Source organism: Mesoplodon bidens, assembly GCF_964165515.1.
Source record: "Mesoplodon bidens genome assembly, chromosome: 10".
Classification (NCBI taxonomy): domain Eukaryota; kingdom Metazoa; phylum Chordata; class Mammalia; order Artiodactyla; family Ziphiidae; genus Mesoplodon; species Mesoplodon bidens.
The window spans coordinates 43,505,269-43,525,422 of record NC_138172.1 but is presented as its reverse complement, the minus strand read 5'-3'; the positions used below and the strand labels follow the sequence as shown (position 1 = coordinate 43,525,422).

The 20,154-nt window shown below is 45.1% G+C and overlaps 1 protein-coding gene across 1 annotated transcript in view; it reads left to right on the top strand.

Moving 5' to 3' along the window:
• SCN10A (sodium voltage-gated channel alpha subunit 10) overlaps window positions 1-8,801 on the top strand; it is a gene marked incomplete at both ends in the record, with an annotated part of 89,219 nt that extends 80,418 nt beyond the window's left edge. Inside the window, 2 exons of the mRNA XM_081247357.1 lie at window positions 4,587-4,857; window positions 7,594-8,801. Coding sequence (XP_081103483.1) covers window positions 4,587-4,857; window positions 7,594-8,801 — 1,479 coding nt within the window. The remainder of the gene's footprint in view (window positions 1-4,586; window positions 4,858-7,593) is intronic.
• Between the last annotated feature and the right edge of the window lie 11,353 nt (window positions 8,802-20,154).

Sequence of the window (20,154 nt, the reverse complement as noted above, 5' to 3'; positions counted from 1 at the left end):
TGCCTACAGGAAGACAGAGAGGAAATAGCTAAACCCAACCACCCTGGGATCCTGGGCCCAGTCATGGTCATGGTCAGGTGACACAATAGGAACCAAAAATTATCCTACTCTAGTGTTTAAAGATTGACCAAAACTTAGAGGCATACTCCCCTGTGATTCCTTTATTCACAAAGATCCATGGCACAATCCCATTAGCCCTTCCCCACACAAGGGCAAAACCTAAGGACCTTTAGCAAAGGTACAGGCCTTTCCCTAAATGAATCAGGGAGACTTACATTCTGTTGGCCAAGACATTAGAATTTCTAAATCAAGGCATGGGGTTTGCATAAGATACTAAAAACTTCATGAGCACAAAGTCTTAAAAACATTTATAGGAGGAAAAGAAAATGCTATGACCTTTCACATGCTTTACTTGGAAACAGTGGTCACAAATGTATTACTATTCTCCATTCTGATAAGAAGTGTTACAATGGGGAGTGATAAGATGTTCAGACTTCTGTAGGGGCAGAGGTGTCCTTCCAAATACCTCATAAGATCAAGATAACTGGGGTTGAGTTAGCCTGAGGGAGAGTCCCTAAGGCTCAGGGAGTATCCCTCCAATGTCCAGTGGGCAGGAACAGGCACAAAATTAGAAGATGTAGGTGAAAGGCTGAGCCCAGCCAATCAGAGTCAAGCAGGGGTTATGGGAGAAGGATCCTAAGACCTAATGAGAAGCGAGCAGTTAGGTCTCTGCTGACCTTTTCTGGTGGCTGGACTGATATTGAATCCACATTTGAACAGACACCAAGGTGTTCTGTGCTGGGGTCAACCCTTGGCAAAATCATGACAGTTTTGGGTACCCTTCCCTACATACTTGCTCCATCTCTCTATAACATCTCAGCTTCTCCCCTCTCATCAGCCAATCTGACAGGCCACCATAGCTTCCTTCTCTCAAGGAAGACAATTTCCTTGGGACAGGGTGAGCTGCATTTCCAAAAGCGACCCTGGAAAGGACACTATCTTAATATAAAGGTAGGAACCTAATGCTGAAATTCCAGGCACTGCAGTAGGAGTGGAAGTCAGTGGTTGGGCAGGAAGACCTACAACAGAATCATCATGTCTCCTAATCAAGCCATCCCCAAGGTCCTCCAAGGTTGGCACTGGAGGAGGTCTTCCATACGGATAAGCGAAGTGAGACCTCATAGCCCAGCTGTGCTCCTGACATTAGCCATCCCTTTGGATGGGAGGGGGTGTATATTACTAACTAACTATCCACACTATAATAGCTTTAGTGGAGGAACATGGCTCTCTCCTTAATATTCTGGTCGAGGCATGGCAAACATTATTTCCTTTGTTCCCTTTAGCATAGCTGAGGCAAGGCTGGAACATTTAAACAAGACTTTGAGGTTTGGGGATACCAAAAGGGAAACTAGCAGATCAGGGCCCAGGCAGCAATTGGCATCTGGCTGCTCTCCAGAGCCCACGAGCCTTGGCACATCCTAGCTCCTGGCCGGCATCCATATGGCAGGCAAAGTCTTGGCACCCACCCCACAGTGAGACAAGCCTGATCATCTGCCCTCCACAAAGTCCAGAGCCAAGAAAGAAGCCCAAGCAATAAGAGAAATGCCCACTCCCTCCTAAGACTCACCTTCCCAGCTCCAGTTTCCTCCTCACTAGATTATTGGCACTGGAAAGGCCATCTTCTTCCCTGAAGGGTCCCAACAGGTTGAGCTGGTCAGGTAAGCTGAGCATTGGCACAGGACTCTGCTCCACAGGTGCATGGGTGACAGTTCATGGTAGGACCAGCCTTGGATGACATAGGGACCTCCAACACAGGCATGTACATACTACTCCTTGCCACACGTGAAGCCCAAGTTCTAAATCTTATGCTTCATCCATAGCAGAGACTAAGGCTTCCACAAGACTGGGGAATTTTATTCTATAACATTCCCTACTATAGAAACCACTAAAAGCAGGTTTCACATACTCCACTTTATAGGAAAATAATTGGCTCCAGAATATCACATCATCAGTCACCCACTTCATCATCTCTGAGAGCCCCAAGGGTTGCAAAGAAGTGATCCCTGCCCACAAGCTAAGCCAAGAGCAACTAGAAAGCTGCTCCACTACCCAGCAGCTGAATATCCAGGGCAAACTTGCTGCCCAGAACTTAGTAATGTTACCTGCTCTGTTTAATTAGAAGTCGTGAATGGGCCTCTTTTTTTTTTTGCCATTTTCAGTGATGAAATGAAAGCTATTAGTGGCTCAGCATCTCAGAAAAGACATGAGCCAGCAGCCATGCCTGGAGCCAGACCCACTCTGATTCTTTGCTCAAACCCTGCAGGGTAGCAAGCCATCCCCACCATGAAGCAGAAAGCAGGAACCAACCTCTGTCACAGCCCTTCTCCCCTTTGTGGCTCCTGGGAGCTCCCTGGTGAGACTCATGACAGGTTCCTTTCTCCCTCACAGCCACTCATGCAGAGCCCTGTACACAGACACATTCAGGAAGTGCCTTTTGTACAGAATTAAATGTAATCAACCTAGTGGAGTGGCTTTATAATTCTGTTTGAAGTGTGTGTAATTCAGAGCTGTCCGTTCTGTCATCCATTCATTCATCTGCCTATTGATCATCTGTTGCATTCCAGATACTATGCAGACACTGGGGATAGGGCAGCGAGATGTTCCTGCCCTCACAGAGATGACAGTCCAGTGACACAGGAAAACAATTAGTAAAAATCACGCACATATTAATTCACAGGCTGGAGAAATTGCCAAGGGAGAAAGAATGGGGTGACGAGCAAAGGGTACATAGGACTAAACCTTGAGGAACGCTAATATCTAAAGGTTGAGTAAAGAAGACTCAAAAAAGAGCAGACAGAAAGGCAAGAAAAGAACCAGGGAAGTAAGGCCTCTGGGAACCAAGAAAAGAGAGTTTCAAGGCAGAGGGGACCGTAAGCTATGCCAAACCAGTATTTTGGACGTTACGAGTGATCTTAACAAGCACCATTTCAATGGCAGGATGGGGACAAAAGCTATGTTGGAGTAGGCTGAGGCGTGAATGGGAAACAGTGATTGCACACAACTCCTTCAAGAAATTTAACTGTGAAAGTGAAGAGAGACGTAGGCTGGTAGCTGGAGAGAGATGTGAGATTCAGGAAGATTTTTCTCTAAGTTAGGAAAAACTAGGTCATTAGATATTTAGGTAAGGAACCGAGAGCTAATAGCCAAGAGTGGCCAAGTGTGGCCAAGAGTCTCACTCATCAGTAATGAAGCAGAGGGACCAGGAGGTCAGTAAGTGGTAGCAGTGAAGAGGGGGCAAAGGAAGGATAACTTGAAGACACAGGCATCAGAGGAGGAAGGGTTTTACAAGACACAGGAGGAGCAAAGGTCTGGGAGTGACAATGGGGAACAAGAGGGACCTCAGCTCTGCCCCCAGCCCTGGGGTCCATGGCGTGAGGAGAGTGAGCAGCCACTGAGTAGGAGGAGGAGTTTGCAGATCAAGGCAGGTGAGTTCCACAGAGCTCAGAAGTGTCTGAGAAGGTGAGGGTGGAGGATGAGGTTGGAATCAAGAGCTTACAGACCAGTAAGATGTTAACAGCACAGGAAAGTCTAGAGGGCCACACCAGGAAGATTTTTTTAAACACCATAAAAATAACCCCCTAAAAATGATCTCTTGGTTGTCCAGGCCACTCTGCCTCTCTCCAAGAATGCAAACAACCAAGACCTGCTTAGACATCTGCACAGCCCGGGAATAAAAAGAACATTTGCAGGAATCAGTTGCACCACTACACTTGGCTTTACCCTCAGATAAATACTTTTTCAAGCAGTTCTTGGACTCTCTATGCAGGGCACTACAGGAACACAAAATTAAATAAGACATGGCTCTATGCTCAAAGAGCTCGTTGTCTAGTAGAAAAGAGAAGTATACATGAAACACTAGAACTCAAGACTGACTGTAAAGGTTGTGGGAGCCCAAAGAAGGGACAGAGCAATGCGGTGTGAGGTGACTGAGGAAGATTCCCTGGAGGACGGGATTGAGGAAGATTCCCTGGAGGAAGTGGGGCTTAAGAGAGATGGATCACTCAAGGCTATGGGGATTGATTGATTGATTGATTTTACCTCTTTATTGGAGTATACTTGCTTTACAATGTTGTGTTAGTTTCTGCTGGACAACAAAATGAATCAGCTATATGTATGCATATATCCCCATATCCCCTCCATCTTGAGCCTCCCTCCCATCCTCCCTATACCACCCCTCTAGGTCATCACAAAGCACTGAGCTTATCTCCCTGTGATATGCAGCAGCTTCAAGGCTATGGGGATTTAGATGGCCAAGAGAAAGGACTGGAGGGGCACTGCAAGTGGAGGGAAGAGCATGGACAAGGACAAGGTGCCTAGTGACTTCATGGGGCCAGGAGAGGCAATGAGGTAGAAACAACTAAGAGTGAGATTTTGGAGGGTTAGGACTCTGCTTCTGTTGGGACGTGGAGTGTGAGGGAGACAAAAGAGACAGACTTAAAAAAAACCCACCTGTGAAGAACACAGCCTCTCCAGATGCCTGATCTATGTTGTCAAAAGGCCTGATGTACCATCTCTTGTTTTCTCAGAACAAGTACCAGGGCTTTGTCTTTGACATCGTGACCAGGCAAACTTTCGACATCATCATCATGGTCCTCATCTGCCTCAACATGATCACCATGATGGTGGAGACTGATGAGCAGAGTGAAGAAAAGACAAAAGTCCTCAACAAAATCAACCAGTTCTTTGTGGCCGTCTTCACGGGCGAGTGTGTCATGAAGATGTTCGCCTTGAGGCATTACTACTTCACCAGTGGCTGGAATGTGTTTGACTTCATTATCGTGGTCCTCTCCATTGGAAGTAAGTGGGCATCGCATGTGGTGGGGACACCCAGCCTCTGCTTGGGCTTGTTTTGGCTGCTCTTTCAAAACCAAGGGGACAGCTAACAAACTTTTAAAAACCTACGTTGTATGTTAGAGGAGTCCAGTATTTGCTGCTTTGCAAGAGCAGCAGATTTAAAATGCCCCGGGCCTCTCAGTGAAATGCAGAGGTTCCACTAGCCTTCTCCATGCTGCCATGAAGGGTATTCAGGCACCTACTGTGTGTGCAGCCATCGCCAGAAATTTGGGAGCCGATAGGGAACAATCACTCACAAGAAAACCTAAGATGATGGAGTTTCCAATGGGTCTTATCTTTATGGCCTTCAAAGCAGAGAGTGGGTGGTGTGGTGTGAGGTGAGTCATAAAATACTTTCTGGAAAAGGAGGTGGTTGCCAGAAGAGTGAGGAAAGACTAGAAGGAGATTGTTCAAAGGAGATTCTTAAGTCAAGGGTCTGGAATTAAATCTCTGTATAACTGTCCACTTAGGGAATATGAGTGACAGAAAAGTCAAGGGACCATTGCCAAGAGATCAATGCTATTATGATCTAGTCTGGGTGTTGTTGAATGACAGGCTCAGTATTTGGGGGCCAACGGTGTTCAGAGAAAATGAATGGAGTCAGAGGTTAAAGTGGGGATTGGAGCCACCATAATTGAGTGCTTGCTGAGTTCTGAGCACTGGGCTGGGATCCACGGATCTCCACAGCAGCCCTGGGAAGGAGTGTTACTATACTCATTTTATACATTTAATATGGAGCCTCAGAGATTAAGAAAGTTATGCAAGGTCATATAGTTTGTAAAGGGTGGAGCTGAATTTAGACCATGCTAATGTTCTTTTTAATAAACTAACAGCCTCCTACCGACCAAGATACTGTCCCTGGCCTTCATGTGGTTTCGCCAAAGTTGGATCCTATAAAGGCCAAATCCCAGCACGCCAGGTTTACTTTGCATTGTAAATATATCCTGACCTATTATATCGTGACCTGCTTACTTTTCATGTCAGGGCATAGCTGTAGATTTTATTTTCCATTGATTTAGCATCAAGAGCTAATGGCATCTGAATACAACTCGGTGGCACTTAATCTCTCTGTCCTGGTGCTGAAACACAGCCTTGGGTTGTGTTTGTTTGGGGAGTTTAAATTTATTTTTGTTTTGTTTTATTTTCCTATTGCTGCTGGGTTTTCCAGGGGCAGGACGTGGGAGGTTTGTTTTGTTTGTTTGTTTGCCTTCCAAAGTGAGAGACTCTAAAGCCCATTTTAAATTTTATATTAGAGAAGGGAGCTTGCTTATGTGACTTCCCGTATCAGTACTATAGAAATAAAATATACTCATAGTACTCCATTCTATCATGGGGACACCTTAACTACCAATTCCTATGACCTACACGGCAACACCCGTCACTGGACAGAAATCACTCATAACGACAGCTCGAAAACAAGTGCAAGAACCCACTAGCCATTCTTCCACTCTCCCTCCCTCTCCCCTTCTTCCTTTCCACCTGTAAGACATGTATTGATTGTCTAATTGTTACAAGTGTGAAGACTCATTCTCCCTTGTAAAGGTAGGCTAGTTGGCTGGCAGAATCTTAGTAGATTATAAAAACACATATGTATCTCATACTATGGGAAAATGCCCCAGTTAAACTGGACTTTAAGAGAGGGGTTTCATAAAGATTTCATAATACAAAATTATAATTATCCCAATTCTCCTCCATTTCCTTCCTCCTTCCAACACAATACTGTGACCACCCATATTCATAGGACAAAAGGCGAGTAGGAGAATGGGATCAAGAGCACCCTGGTGAGGAGAGAGAGCTTCTATCATACCCCTCACCATTTCTCCTGAGAGGTTTTGAATCCTGTTTGACCTAAAGGCCTTGCCTAATCTTTGGTGGTCTTAACAGGCCTCCACAGGTCCCCAAGACCAAGCTTCACAAATCTTCAAGTTAGATATCACATAGGGAGATATACACACTCTTGTTCATAGTTCGGGTTAGGGGGCTATAAATGACCTTAAACCAGCCCATCTCTAGGCCCTAACACAGAGTTCAAACACAGCTGGAAATGAAAGAAACAAATAAAATCTATTATGCAAACAGCTGGCCATTCAAAACCATTCTGTTTTAGCTGTCAGCAAGTTGCCCAATTCCTCAAGGCCCTTATAATTAATACTAGGCTCTGTACAATTATCCACAGGACCATGTGCCAGGAACTGAGTCAATCTTCTCAGTAGGAGATAGGGAGATGAATCACAGTGGGTCCCAAACTTCACAGAGCACAGGACCAGGGTGGAAGTAAAGGCATGACCCAAAGGCTGAATTCTCAGGGAAGAGCCGGCCGGGTCTGTGTTACAGACGGAAACAGACAAAGGACTGTGAGCATGTGGAACAGGGTGCAATCACTTCCAGCTGAACTAGGCTGCAGAAGTTGGGTTTTGACCATGTAGGCTGACTAAGAATGTATCTGGATGGAGGGAAAGATAAGAACATGGTGGGAAAGGTGAGACGTACTCGAGGGAGACAGGATTTATGCAGTGGACACTTACTGAGCCCCTACTTTATGCTATCCACTGTGCCAGGCTCAGAGGGTCCAGAGTCCCTGAATATGGATGCTCACTTGGAGGTCCATACCAGGCAGAGAAGAGGGGGTGTGATCCAGCCCACCTTGTCAGGGCTCATGGTTGGAAGTACTAATTAGATCATTTCCCCTCACTTTTAAAGGCCTGGTGTTTTCTGCAATTCTTACATCACTTGGAAATTTATTCTCCCCAACGCTTTTCCGAGTCATCCGCCTGGCCCGGATCGGCCGCATCCTCAGGCTGATCCGCGGGGCCAAGGGCATCCGCACGCTGCTCTTTGCGCTCATGATGTCCCTGCCCGCCCTCTTCAACATTGGGCTGCTGCTCTTCCTGGTCATGTTCATCTACTCCATCTTTGGCATGGCCAACTTCGCCTACGTCAAGTGGGAGGCTGGCATTGATGACATGTTCAACTTCCAGACCTTCGCCAACAGCATGCTGTGCCTCTTCCAGATCACCACGTCAGCAGGCTGGGATGGGCTCCTCAGCCCCATCCTCAACACGGGGCCTCCCTACTGCGACCCCAACCTGCCCAACAGCAACGGCACCAGAGGGGACTGTGGGAACCCTGTCGTGGGCATCCTCTTCTTCACCACCTACATCATCATCTCCTTCCTCATTGTGGTCAACATGTACATTGCGGTGATTCTGGAAAACTTCAATGTGGCCACGAAGGAGAGTACGGAGCCCCTGAGCGAGGATGACTTTGACATGTTCTATGAGACTTGGGAAAAGTTCGACCCGGAGGCCACCCAGTTCATTACCTTCTCTGCCCTCTCAGACTTTGCAGACATGCTCTCTGGCCCCCTGCGAATCCCAAAACCCAATGGGAATATATTAATCCAGATGGACTTGCCCTTGGTCCCTGGAGATAAGATCCACTGTTTGGACATCCTGTTTACCTTCACCAAGAATGTTCTGGGAGAATCTGGGGAGTTGGATTCTCTGAAGGCAAATATGGAGGAGAAATTTATGGCAACTAATCTTTCAAAAGCATCCTATGAACCAATAGCAACCACCCTCCGGTGGAAGCAAGAAGACATTTCAGCCACTGTCATCCAAAAGGCCTATCGCAGCTACGTGCTGCACCGCTCCATGATGATCGCCAATCCCCTGCCTGTGCCCAGGGCTGAGGAGGAGGCTGTGTCACTCCCAGATGAAGCCTTTGTTGCATTCGTGGCAAATGAAAACTTTGTGCTTCCAGACAAATCTGAAACTGCCTCTGCCACATCTTTCCCACCATCCTATGACAGTGTCACTAGAGGCCTTAGTGATCAAGTCAACTTAAGCACATCTAGCTCGATACAAAACGAAGGGGAGGCTGCCACTAAGGAAGCCACTGGGCCCTAGTGAGGACCCTCCAGCATGGGCATGTCCAGCTCTGATGTGTCCTTCTGCTCTGTGACAACTTACCACCACTGCTCACCAACACATGCCACTGGTCACAATGTCAGAATGGGGCAGGAAATACAGTTGGTACCCACCTTTGGAGAAACCCTCACACACCAACAGGAGTCAGAAGCCAAGGGCATCTCCACTGTGACTTCCCTTTTAATTTTCAATATCAGATGATGGGTTCCCTTACTTTCCAGAAAATGTCCCTGGTCCTTTTATTTTGATGGTGACCAGAGCTTATATTTACCAAGACAAACACCTCAGGACCAGAACTTCCAAAGATATATGGCAAGGATGTTGCTAAAGGTCCAAGGTCATCCTCTGTGAAACACCACACAGAGATTGGCAGTGTTATTTAGGATTTTGCATGACTGCATGCTGAGAGCTGCCAGACAGCTGCTCCAGCCCAGGGTAATACCTGTGGTCTATGTCATGAAAGGCCTCTGAGATACCCATTAAAATTAATATTTTTAAAGGTATGTCAAAACCAATGTTATATCCTAAAGCATCATTTTAAAAAGTTATGTGGGGCTTCCCTGGTGGCACAGTGGTTGAGAGTCTGCCTGCCGATGCAGGGGATACGGGTTCGTGCCCCGGTCCGGGAAGATCCCACATGCTGTGGAGTGGCTGGGCCCATGAGCCATGGCCGCTGAGCCTGCGCATCTGGAGCCTGTGCTCCGCAACGGGAGAGGCCACAGCAGTGAGAGGCCCGCGTATCGCAAAAAAGAAAAAAAAAATTATGTGACACTGACATGTCATAAATCACTTCTCCTTCACTTTCAGGGTTCCTGATATTTTGCAGTTTGGGTTCAGGCTGGGTAGACAGGAAGGAGCACTGTCCTGGGAGCCTGTTCTCATCCTAACTACCTCCCACTGCTTGCCTGGCTGACCTGGGCCAAACTCATTCCCCTCTGAACCACTTCCCCATGGTGGCGGGGGGCAGAGTGGACAGTCTTTGCAGCCTTTACGTTTCACGTTGTAGAACTCAGCGATGCCCTGTCCCAATTTAGATGACGAAAATACTCTCCCCTGAAGCGGCAATGGCTAGACCTTTCTGCTGTATGGCCAAAAGACAGCTTTTGAATATATTCTAGAGGCTGTTTCACATCTCATAGACTTTAAGGATGGAAGTTTTCACATTCCCCTCGGACCAGGACTCCATAATTAGCATAATCAAAAATAAAGGGACATTTTGAGAAAGATGATCTGGGAGACAAAAGGTAAGGCCAATACTTTCTTTAACTCATCCTACAAACGTTTTTAAGTATCTATTATATGACAGGCACTGCTCTAAGCACAAGACATAATGAGAGTTAAGCCCCAAAAGATTCACTGGATTTATGCAGTGAATGGAGGAAGGGTTGTCAAGGGATGATATTCAGGCCAAAGTCACATGGCAGGTCTTGAGATGAAGGAGATTAAGAAGTTCGTGTGATAGCATAAGACATAAAGTGTCTTAATGAGAGCCATGACTGTCTATTAACTCTTGGGACATTCCCTGACATGATGACAAGGTTCAGGTCAATTCATTGATATGTATTTTATCGCTTCATAAGATTTCCCGTTTATTCAATTACAGGGACTAAAGACTGGTCCCCCTTACAGGCTTCATGGACACAGATTTTTCTGGGACCACACAGAAAAATCTATCCTTTCTCTATCACATTTGGCCCAGCAGAGACCAAAGCGGCTTTCAAAATGCTTGTTGGGGTTTGCAAGCACCCACAGAAGCAGGTTAATAAGATGATGATGGAATAGCTGAGGGCACAGGCTGACCCAGTACAGATCAGCTGTTCTCTGGATGCTTGGTTTGTATCTAAAAGATGAGTTCAACCAAATGGCACTGGACCAGAGAGCACACATATTCACTGTGCAGCTACTTCAACAGCTAAATCTCATGCAGCCGATGAAAATGCCCTCGGAGAGGATGCTTGCCCAAGTGTTTATAAGACAGCTGGGTGGACAGAGAGCTTGGGGACTGGCTTACTTTTACAGTGTTTTGTGGAAGAATTAAATGTACCCAACCATCAGACTAGTTTTATTAAATAGATGATATTATTCTCAAAGATATTCTTGTTACATATTTTGTCCCAGGTTGTGAGTTGAATTGTGTCTCCCCCAAAAGATAAGGACCCCTACCTTAAACTGTATGGTACCTAGCAATCTGACCTTATTTGTACTTAAAATCAGTTCATCTATATTTGAAAGGCAAATCTATAAACGTTTTAGAAGATAATATAGGAAACTCTGTGACCATGAAATTTTAAAAAGGCTGATAAACTTGACTACATTAAAATTTAGAACATAAATTCATGAAAATAGATCATTAAAAAGAATGAAAAGGCAAGCTGTCAAGTGGATAAAATATATAAAACACTTACATCCAACAAAAGTCTAATATTCAGAGATTTTTATTAACATCTATAAATCAATACAAAATAGACAACACTGTAGGAAAAATGGCAAGAGATTTGAAAAGGCACATCACAAAGGAGGAAACCTGAATAATCAATAAGCATATGAAAGAGCACACAAACTAATTAGTAATCAGGGAAATTCAAATTAAAACCATAGTGAAATATCACTACACACTATCAGATTTATAAAAGTTTTAGAATCTAACAAATGTCAACTGCTGGCAAAGATGTAGAGCAACAGGAAGTTTAATGCACTGCTGGAGCATGTAAATTGGTACAACCATTTTGTAAAACAGTTTAACTTTACTTAAACTCTTTACATATACTCGTGACTTGGGTTTTCCACTGGTAGGTATGAAACCTAGAGAAATCCATGCACACATGCTCTAGGAGACATGAATAAGATTTCTTATTATCATTGTTCATAATAGACCCAAATTAGAAACAACCTAATGTCCATCAGCAGTAGAATAAATTAATAAATTGTGGTACATTTTTAAAATGTAATTTTATGTGGTAATGAGAATGAGATATAGCCTTGTACAAGTTTATGGATGAATCTTAAAAACATAATATTGAGTGAAAGAAGCCAGTCACCAAACTATATATACTATATGATTTTATGAGGTTCAAAATCAGGCAAAATTAAATATACCGTTTAGGGATGCATAAAAAAAAGCAGGGATTTGTCCATTAAAGGCAGGGTAGAGGTTAGTAATAGGCGGAAGGAGGCATTGTGACTAGGTCTTTGGCAATGTTCTAATTTCCTTCCTAGGTGGTTCTCTTTATAAGTGCTGTCTTTATAACCATGTGTTAAGCTAAGCATATATATCTAATTGCAGTTTTCTGTGTGTGTGTTATAGCTCACAAGTTAAAATTTTTGAATATCTTAGGTTAGATTCTCCTCCCTCTTCACAGAAGTAGTTACTATCTGCTGCTTTGAATTGTGGTGTTTCTGTCTTGGACTTGGATTATCTGAGCTGAGTTGTAAAAGGATTAGGAGTTCTATCATAGATACAGAAAAGGAAATTCTAGAGAAAGGGAACTTTCGACTATCAACCTTATTCAATAACCATCATCTCTCACAAGTATTATTTCAGTAGCCTTACAGCTTGCCGCCATTTCTACTCTTGTCCCCAGCAGTCTATTCTCAAACAGCAGCCAGAGCTCAAGATCCACCTGTGGCTTCTATGTACTCCAAGTAGACGTTATTACCATGGTTTTACATAATTTAGCCTGTACTCCCCTCTGACCTCATCTTCACCCCAGCTCTCTGTGCTTCAGCCACACTGTCTTCCTTGCTGTTCCTTACACATACCAGGCATGCTCTTGCCTCAGGGCAAAGGGCCTTGGAACTTGCTTTTCCTTCAGCCATTATATCCACATAGGTCACTCCCACATTTTCTTCAGTTCTTCCCTTACTAACCTATCTAATTACCAGCCCCATCCAGCACTTACCGTGCTCTGATATGTTATATATGTACTTTCTCATTGCCTGTCTTCCCCACTAGAATGTAAGCCCTGCGAGAGCATGGACTCTACTTGCTCACGGATGTATCCCCAGCACCAAAAACAATGTCAAAGTAAATTCACGATATGTGGCTAATTTTTTCTTCTTAATCTGTCCAAAGTTAGCTCCTCATGGCCCAGTACCCAAAGGCCAGCCATACCATAGACAATAGCATAGGATAAACATGTTAACTTCAATAAAAATCTCTATTTAGAAAAAGAGGATTTCCTGGCGGTCTAGTGGTTAGGACTCTGAGCTCTCACTACCAAGGGCCTGGGTTCAATCCCTGGTCAGGGAATTAAAATCCCGCAAGCTGGGCTTCCCTGGTGGCGCAGTGGTTGAGCGTCTGCCTGCCGATGCAGGGGACATGGGTTTGTGCCCTGGTCCAGGAAGATCCCACATGCCGCAGAGCGGCTGGGCCCTTGAGCCATGGCCGCTGAGCCTGCGTGTCCAGAGCCTGTGCTCCACAACGGGAGAGGCCACAACAGTGAGAGGCCCGCATACCGCAAAAAAAAAAATAAATAAATAAATAAAATAAAATAAAATCCCGCAAGCTGTGTGGCATGGCCAAAACAACAAAAACATTTAGAAAAAGAGAAACCACATCCAGAAGTGCCAGTCCACAGTATACCTGGGAGTATGTACTGCTGGCCTTGACAGTGGAAGGATTTCTTGGTCCTGCTTCTGGGAGCATTCCTCATCCACTGTCTTACTCCCTCATGAGACAGGAGCACTGGGAAGCAATTTCTTCTAAGGAATGAACAGCTTATTGTACTTTCTGTTGGTTACCAGTGAGCCCTGGAAACTGTTTTCAGGTTTGAGCAATCTTGGGCTGTTATTTCCCTGGACTGAAGTTTCTGTGGCAATACAACTCGCTTGAAACACTAGTATGATTTCGATCTCTCGCATTTTACCAACTCATTAGATCTTGTCAGGTTATGGTCCTTCAATCTAGAATCGGGACTGGATTTTACTGCCTTTTAGCAATAGATGATTTGCCCTCCTTCACCCCTCAGCTGAATTGCTTGCATCCTGGCCTCAGGCAGCCACCATACAGAAATATTGTTTAAAAAAAAAAAAAGAATTGGCTTGGGTGTAGAGGCACAGCTTACCTGCCCCTACCCCAGTCTGTACTCCACTGGACAGCTCCTTAAATTGGAGTAATATCTCCTTTGCCCTGTAAGAGTACAGGAACAGGATCCCTTGAGGGAGGAGGGGAGAGTGTCAGGCTTCTCCCAGCTCCCATTCTTACCTCTATCTCTGTATTTCCAATCATCAGTATGCTGGTAAATAGTTTAACAATTAGTTCTTCACAAGAAAAAAGAAATCCCTTATTTGTAGCATATTTTGATTTATCTGATGTAAATACTCCCACCATGGCCTATGTCAAGCTACCAATGTGACATCCCTGAAGGCAGATTTGGGAAGAGATGTCGACCTGGGTCAGTATAAGCTGGCTCCAGCACACCACTGTTTCCAACCTCCCTGCTTTTCCTCCACCATTATTAGCTTGGGACAGAAACCTGTTTCTTCTACTCTCCAAGGCATGATTATAAGATCTTGGGTTGCTGGCCATAGTTAGAAAAGGCCTCCCTTTCCGCTCTCATATGAGCCAGTTTGACAACTCTTTTTTTGTGTGCCTTTACTAAGCATGCAAGAAGTAGCCCACACCTTTCCAAATTCTGTAGATTTTTCTATCAAGGTCCTTCAACTCCTGCTGTGAGAGGTAGGTGGTCTGAATCTCCAGATATAACAAGCTACAGCTAAAAAGCATAATAGAAATTTCCAGTGTCCCACCCCATTTCATCTTGGCCAGTGTCGCACTTTAAGGTCTATTAATAGTAACACCAGTTTCCATATAACAATTTCTATGTTGGTAAGAGTTATTTGGTTACAAGCAACAACCCATTCTAGCATAAAATGTACTGGGACTTCCCTGGTGGTGAAGTGGTTAAGAATCCGCCTGCCAGTGCAGGGGACATGGGTTTGAGCCCTGGTCTGGGAAGATCCCACATGCCGCGCAGCAACTAAGCCTGTGTGCCACAACTACTGAGCCTGCACTCTAGAGCCCGCGAACCACAAATACTGAGCCTGCGTGCCACAACTACTGAAGCCCGTGCGCCTAGAGCCCGTGCTCCGCAACAAGAGAAGCCCCCTCTCGCTGCAACTAGAGAAAGCCCTCGTGCAGCAACAAAGACCCAACGCAGCCAAAAATGAATAATAAATAAATAAATTTATTTTTTAAAAAAAGAAATGTACTGGAAGGCTATGGGGAAGTTCAGAAAGAAACTAAACACTGAACATTCAGCAAGTACAGCAGCAAAGGCTGGTCAGGTTTCTGGGTATTAGGCACCAATAGACAATCTCTTCATGGGGCCAGGACCAATCAGTTCCTACTTCCCGCCCCCCCACCCCACACCCCTGCTGCCAGTGTCCAGATAGGATTCAGATTCCAAGGAGAGAACATCTGATTGGCCCAGCTCCAGCAAGAAAAGGGAGGGGCATTTTGATTGACAGCTCCAGCAAGACTGCAGTCAATTATCTCTTCCCACCCCTTATGCCCACCTTCCCCCACCAAAAGTTAAGGCACTGTTACCAAATGGAAGAAGGAGGCTAGGCAGACAAAAATGCCTGTTGAGTGTTACAAACTTCGAGTTAAATTCATGTTTTGTAAAGATCACTCTGGCAACAGTGACAAATTACAGAGAAGTTGAAGTTGGAAGCAGAGAGATTAAGGAGGGGGTATGCCAAACGGATTTTTGAGTTTCTCATGCACATTGACTAAAAGTCACCAAGTCTGCTCAGATAGAAGCCCCACAGCATGGACTGGGGTGCCAGCTTCCATCTTCACCTCTGGTGACAGGTCCAAGGCCTTTTCCTCCAAATAAATGCTCCCTAGGACCCAAATATCAGTCATGTACTCTGGCTCTGGAAAATCACTCATATATTGCCTGAAGTGGAAATATGTTTGAGGTGTGTTCTCCTCAGAAGCCCCAGATGAATCATCATCCAAGTGAGTTCAGGCAGAGAAAGCCCAGATTTGCCTGTGGGCATCAAATCTATACCAAGAAAGTTTGTGTCTACTGTTGACCCTTTAAAACACCAGTTCTGACAGTAGAACCAACAACCACAACAAAACTTGGTCAACATGGTTCATTGTACAAAGATAACAAATTCTAAAGGGGTATGCGTGAAGAGGACTCATTATTTTTTCCTGAGCAGAACTGAGTTAATTGATTATCAGAAATGTGGCTGCTCTTGCTTACAGATTTAATCATATTACAAAGTAATATAAAGGTATGTGTGTGTGTGTGCCTGTCGAATAATGATACTTCTTGTAGTTAGAACAGCGAGCCCAGAACCACTTGGAAGCTGAAGCTGTCTGCAAATGATCCATACAGAAATACTCAACTCATCGGCTAAGCAATTTGGTGCTCTGGACCAAGACCTGGATGAGGGCAGAAAGTCCCACTTTGATTCCAGACCTTCTCCTGCTCACATGTCACAACTTCTCTGAAAACCTTCTTTATCTACACAATGGGAATTAAGATTCCTGCCACATTGAACTCACCAAGGAGGTTTAATGGAGATAAAAAAATGCCTTCTCTGCCCACTGAAAGAAGCAGGAAGATAAAGGGGGAGAAATAAGAGAGCCCATCCTGCCACACTGTGTCCCAGGGTGGTCCTCACATAGGGCAGTGCTGCACCCCTCCCCCACTGAGTACGTATAGGGGTGTTGGGTGGGAAACACTGTGCTTCACATGCAAAGGAACATCTATAACCACACGCAGGGTCCTCCCTGGACAAAACCAGCACGTTGGTGGTCAGGATAGAAAGTAGCTCCTCCAAAATCCACTATGGGAAGCCATGCTTGGATCCTACTGTTTCGACTCTGTAGCAGGTACTATTGGTGCCCCACACCACATTCCTTGCCTCGTCTGATTTTGAATAGAACTATGCAACTTTTTGTCTCAGGGCTTTCTCCAAAGCCACTGGGCTTTTCCCCACACAGGCATCGCAGCCCAGAAGTGCAGGGTGAAGGGGAGATGTTGACAACCTTGAGGACAGTCCTCAACCAATGCAAGACAAGAGTTGGAAGATAAATTAATATCCTAGGCTCCTATACCAGGAAGGAATAATTCTGAGTCAAGTTTCTCAGAGAATCCATAGAAAGTCTGAGCCCTCGTTGTAGGGCCAGTCTTTCACAATCCTGAGAGTAAGGGCCCCCTTAACTTTTAACTCTCTAGGTTCACCCTACCCCTGCCCTGCCCAGTTGCTCACAGCACTAACCATCTTTGGGGGGAGTTTCTCCCTTCCTTAGCTAATTCTCTCTCTGCTTCTTCACTTTTGCCTCCTGGGATCACCTCTGAAATAAACCTGCCCCCAAATCCTTGTCTCAGCTCCTGATTTGGGGGAAGACAGATTAAGACAAACTCCAAGATAGTCCCCTGCTCAGTATTAGGAAACTTTTCTCATGCCGTCCACACGTCCATCATCCCATCTGCAGGCTTGCTGTATATGGCTCCTGGACAAAGGTCTGCAGGAAAGGAATCACTTCCCCTAAGTTACACGGGGTGTGCAAAGGGTCCCACCCAGAAGTGATACTGTGATCTCTCCTCCTAGCTCCCTACCCATCACCCACCTGCTTCTGACTGATGAGACAGTTAAGGCTCCTCTCCCCACCTTCTCAAGCACTACTGAAGATTTGATTTTGGTGATAGCTGCCTTGGGAGCAAGTAGATCCTTGCCTCCCCTTCAGAACTGTTCTATGATGAATAAAAGTTTAATTACAAGCTTGAGTTTCAGTTTCTCACCACGTCTTGTAAACTGACAAGATTCTTGACGAGTCCACAACCTCTTATGGCGCCCTTTTCCATCAGTTTATTGTATTGGGCTACTTTGACGTTCCACAACTTGCAACAAGACTCTCCAAACTGGGCCTTTACCCAGAAGTTGTCATGGTGCCTTTTTCTGGCACACAGCATTATATTGGGCTGGCCAAAAAGTTTGTTCGGCTAGTGAATACATCATTCAATAAAATTCTTGGTGAAAATGCAAAATGTGTCTTTTAGTTTTACTTAAAACCGAACGAACTTTTTGGCCAACCCAATACTATGTGACTATCGGTTAACAAGGAGCTTGGCTTGTGCCACTCGAGCAGCAGAGGACTATGGGAGAAACTCCCTGGCTCCTGCCTTGGTGTCCACCCCATAAAAGAAATCAATGAGCAGCCAAAGCTCTCTCCTGACCACTGAAAAATAAGGGGTCAAACTGGTGGCTTCATTCCAGTGGCATCATTATGTGTGGACTGTGGTGCCACCTAAGTCACCCACTGTCCCTTCTTTGGACAGAGCCTGCACCATGTTTTACATTGTTCTAAATCTCTCTGGATAGGGATCTCTTCGAGGACAATGCCGAGCACTTCTAGATGTCCTTATCCTGCCAGTTGAAACATTTCCTGCAGCAACCAGTTCTCAAAATCCCTCCCTGGATCTCTCCCAAAGAGAATTCATAGACTAAGACAAACTTCACCCACAATACCCTGCCATGGTGTGGAGAGGACTGCTGTGTCCATCCTGGCCCTCCAAGAGCTGATGTCAGGTCAGAACTAGATGTGCAAGAGATTTACTGGGAGAAACATTTATAAAGAATAAAAGGGAAGGAGCAAGAGTCGGCAGAGAGAGCCTCAGACTGCGATGCAGGTCTGCCACTGTGAAAGGAGAGAGGGAAGGAAGGAAGATGAGACAGGAAGAACCTCAGACTACAGTGCACCTCTGAGAAAGTCGCAGCCAAGTTGGTGGGCAGTCCCAGAAAAAAGACTGCCCAGTGAAGGATTCTTTGTAGGCAAGAATGGCCCAGCTCTTGTTCCCCCACCATCTTTAGTCATGGATGGGAGCAGCACAGGGAGAACATAGCTTCTGCATAAATGTTACAGTAGATCCTGAAGGTGCCACAGTTGGAGGTCACCAGAGCAGATACTCAGAATATATTGTCTGAGAATCCTGAGGCCTCTTGGACCAGAAAAGATGTTTTCTGTTTAGATCTAGCAACACCTCCTCCCTGAGTGCCCACAGTCATCATGGATTGCCCTGAAGCAGAGGCGCCATTGAAGAAGCCTCCACACAATATTTCTGATATTTTTCCAGATCAGTACAGAGAAGTAGGCTTACCTTCTCCCCTCTTGCAGGGACTGTGCCTTCTCTTCTAGTACTGTTCACCAGGGTGGGAACTAGAGTGAGGCAAGCAAGATGCCCTGGGCACAAAATTTAGGGAAAGTGCTCATTCTCAAGTGCTGATCTTGCACTTGTATAAACCTGAGAATTAAATTTTGCACGCTGACACCTTTTTGCCTCATCCTGGTTCACCCCATGACCGCTGCTTCTAACCTATTGATCTCTGAAGTCTCATCAGCAGTAACAATCTGAGGATATTCTCCACCATTCATCAATGTGACGGCTGCTGGCTCACTGTCCACAACCCTATTCCTGTCCTCAGTTACAGAATGGTTTGTCCAATACACAGGTTTCTCAGATCCAATGATCATATCCTCCACCCTACATTCGCTACCTACTCGGTGGTCATATCCCGAACCTTGTCATCACTATCAGCAACACCAGTCATATAATTTTGCCAACTATCCCCTCTCCAGTACGCTTACCTTATTACCTCCACCGAAATAATTCTTCAAATGCTGTAGGTCTTCCATCCTTTGCCTTTCCATCACTCCCATTCTCTCCTTACCCACTCTGATGTCATGGTCTATCTTGATAATCACATGCTTCTGAACACTTTCAAATCTTTTGTCACTTTCTCCTGCATCCTACTTGTCCAGTGAAACCTTAACTACTCCAGTTAAACACAAATTTCTACCCTCTCTGATCCTGCTCCAGAGAGTTCCTGGTCTCACTTCAGTTTCACAACCACAAACCTTAGATGGACTCTAAATACTGTCCAATGATCCTATTGTGTTTCCCTAGAAAGTTCATTTTCCTACCCACCAAAATGCTGTTTTGTGCCTCCTTCTCTCTTCTCAAACCTCCAACCCTCCTAACCCCCGAATTCTCCCCCTCCTTCATTCTCAGTCTATGCTCCCAATTCTTACTTCTCTATTCAATGATGCAACTTCATTTTTGTCATTCACCATTCCTTAAATTATTTTACTTTTTTATTGAAGTATAGTTGACGCACAATATTATATGTTATAGGTGTACACTATAGTGATTCAAAAAATTCAAAGGTTATACTCCATTTATAGTTATTATAAAATTTTGGCTATATCCCCTGTGTTGTACAATATATCCTTGTAGTTTATTTTATACATAGTAGTTTGTACCTCATAATCCCCCACCCTCAAATTGCCCCTCCTCCCTTCCCTCACCCC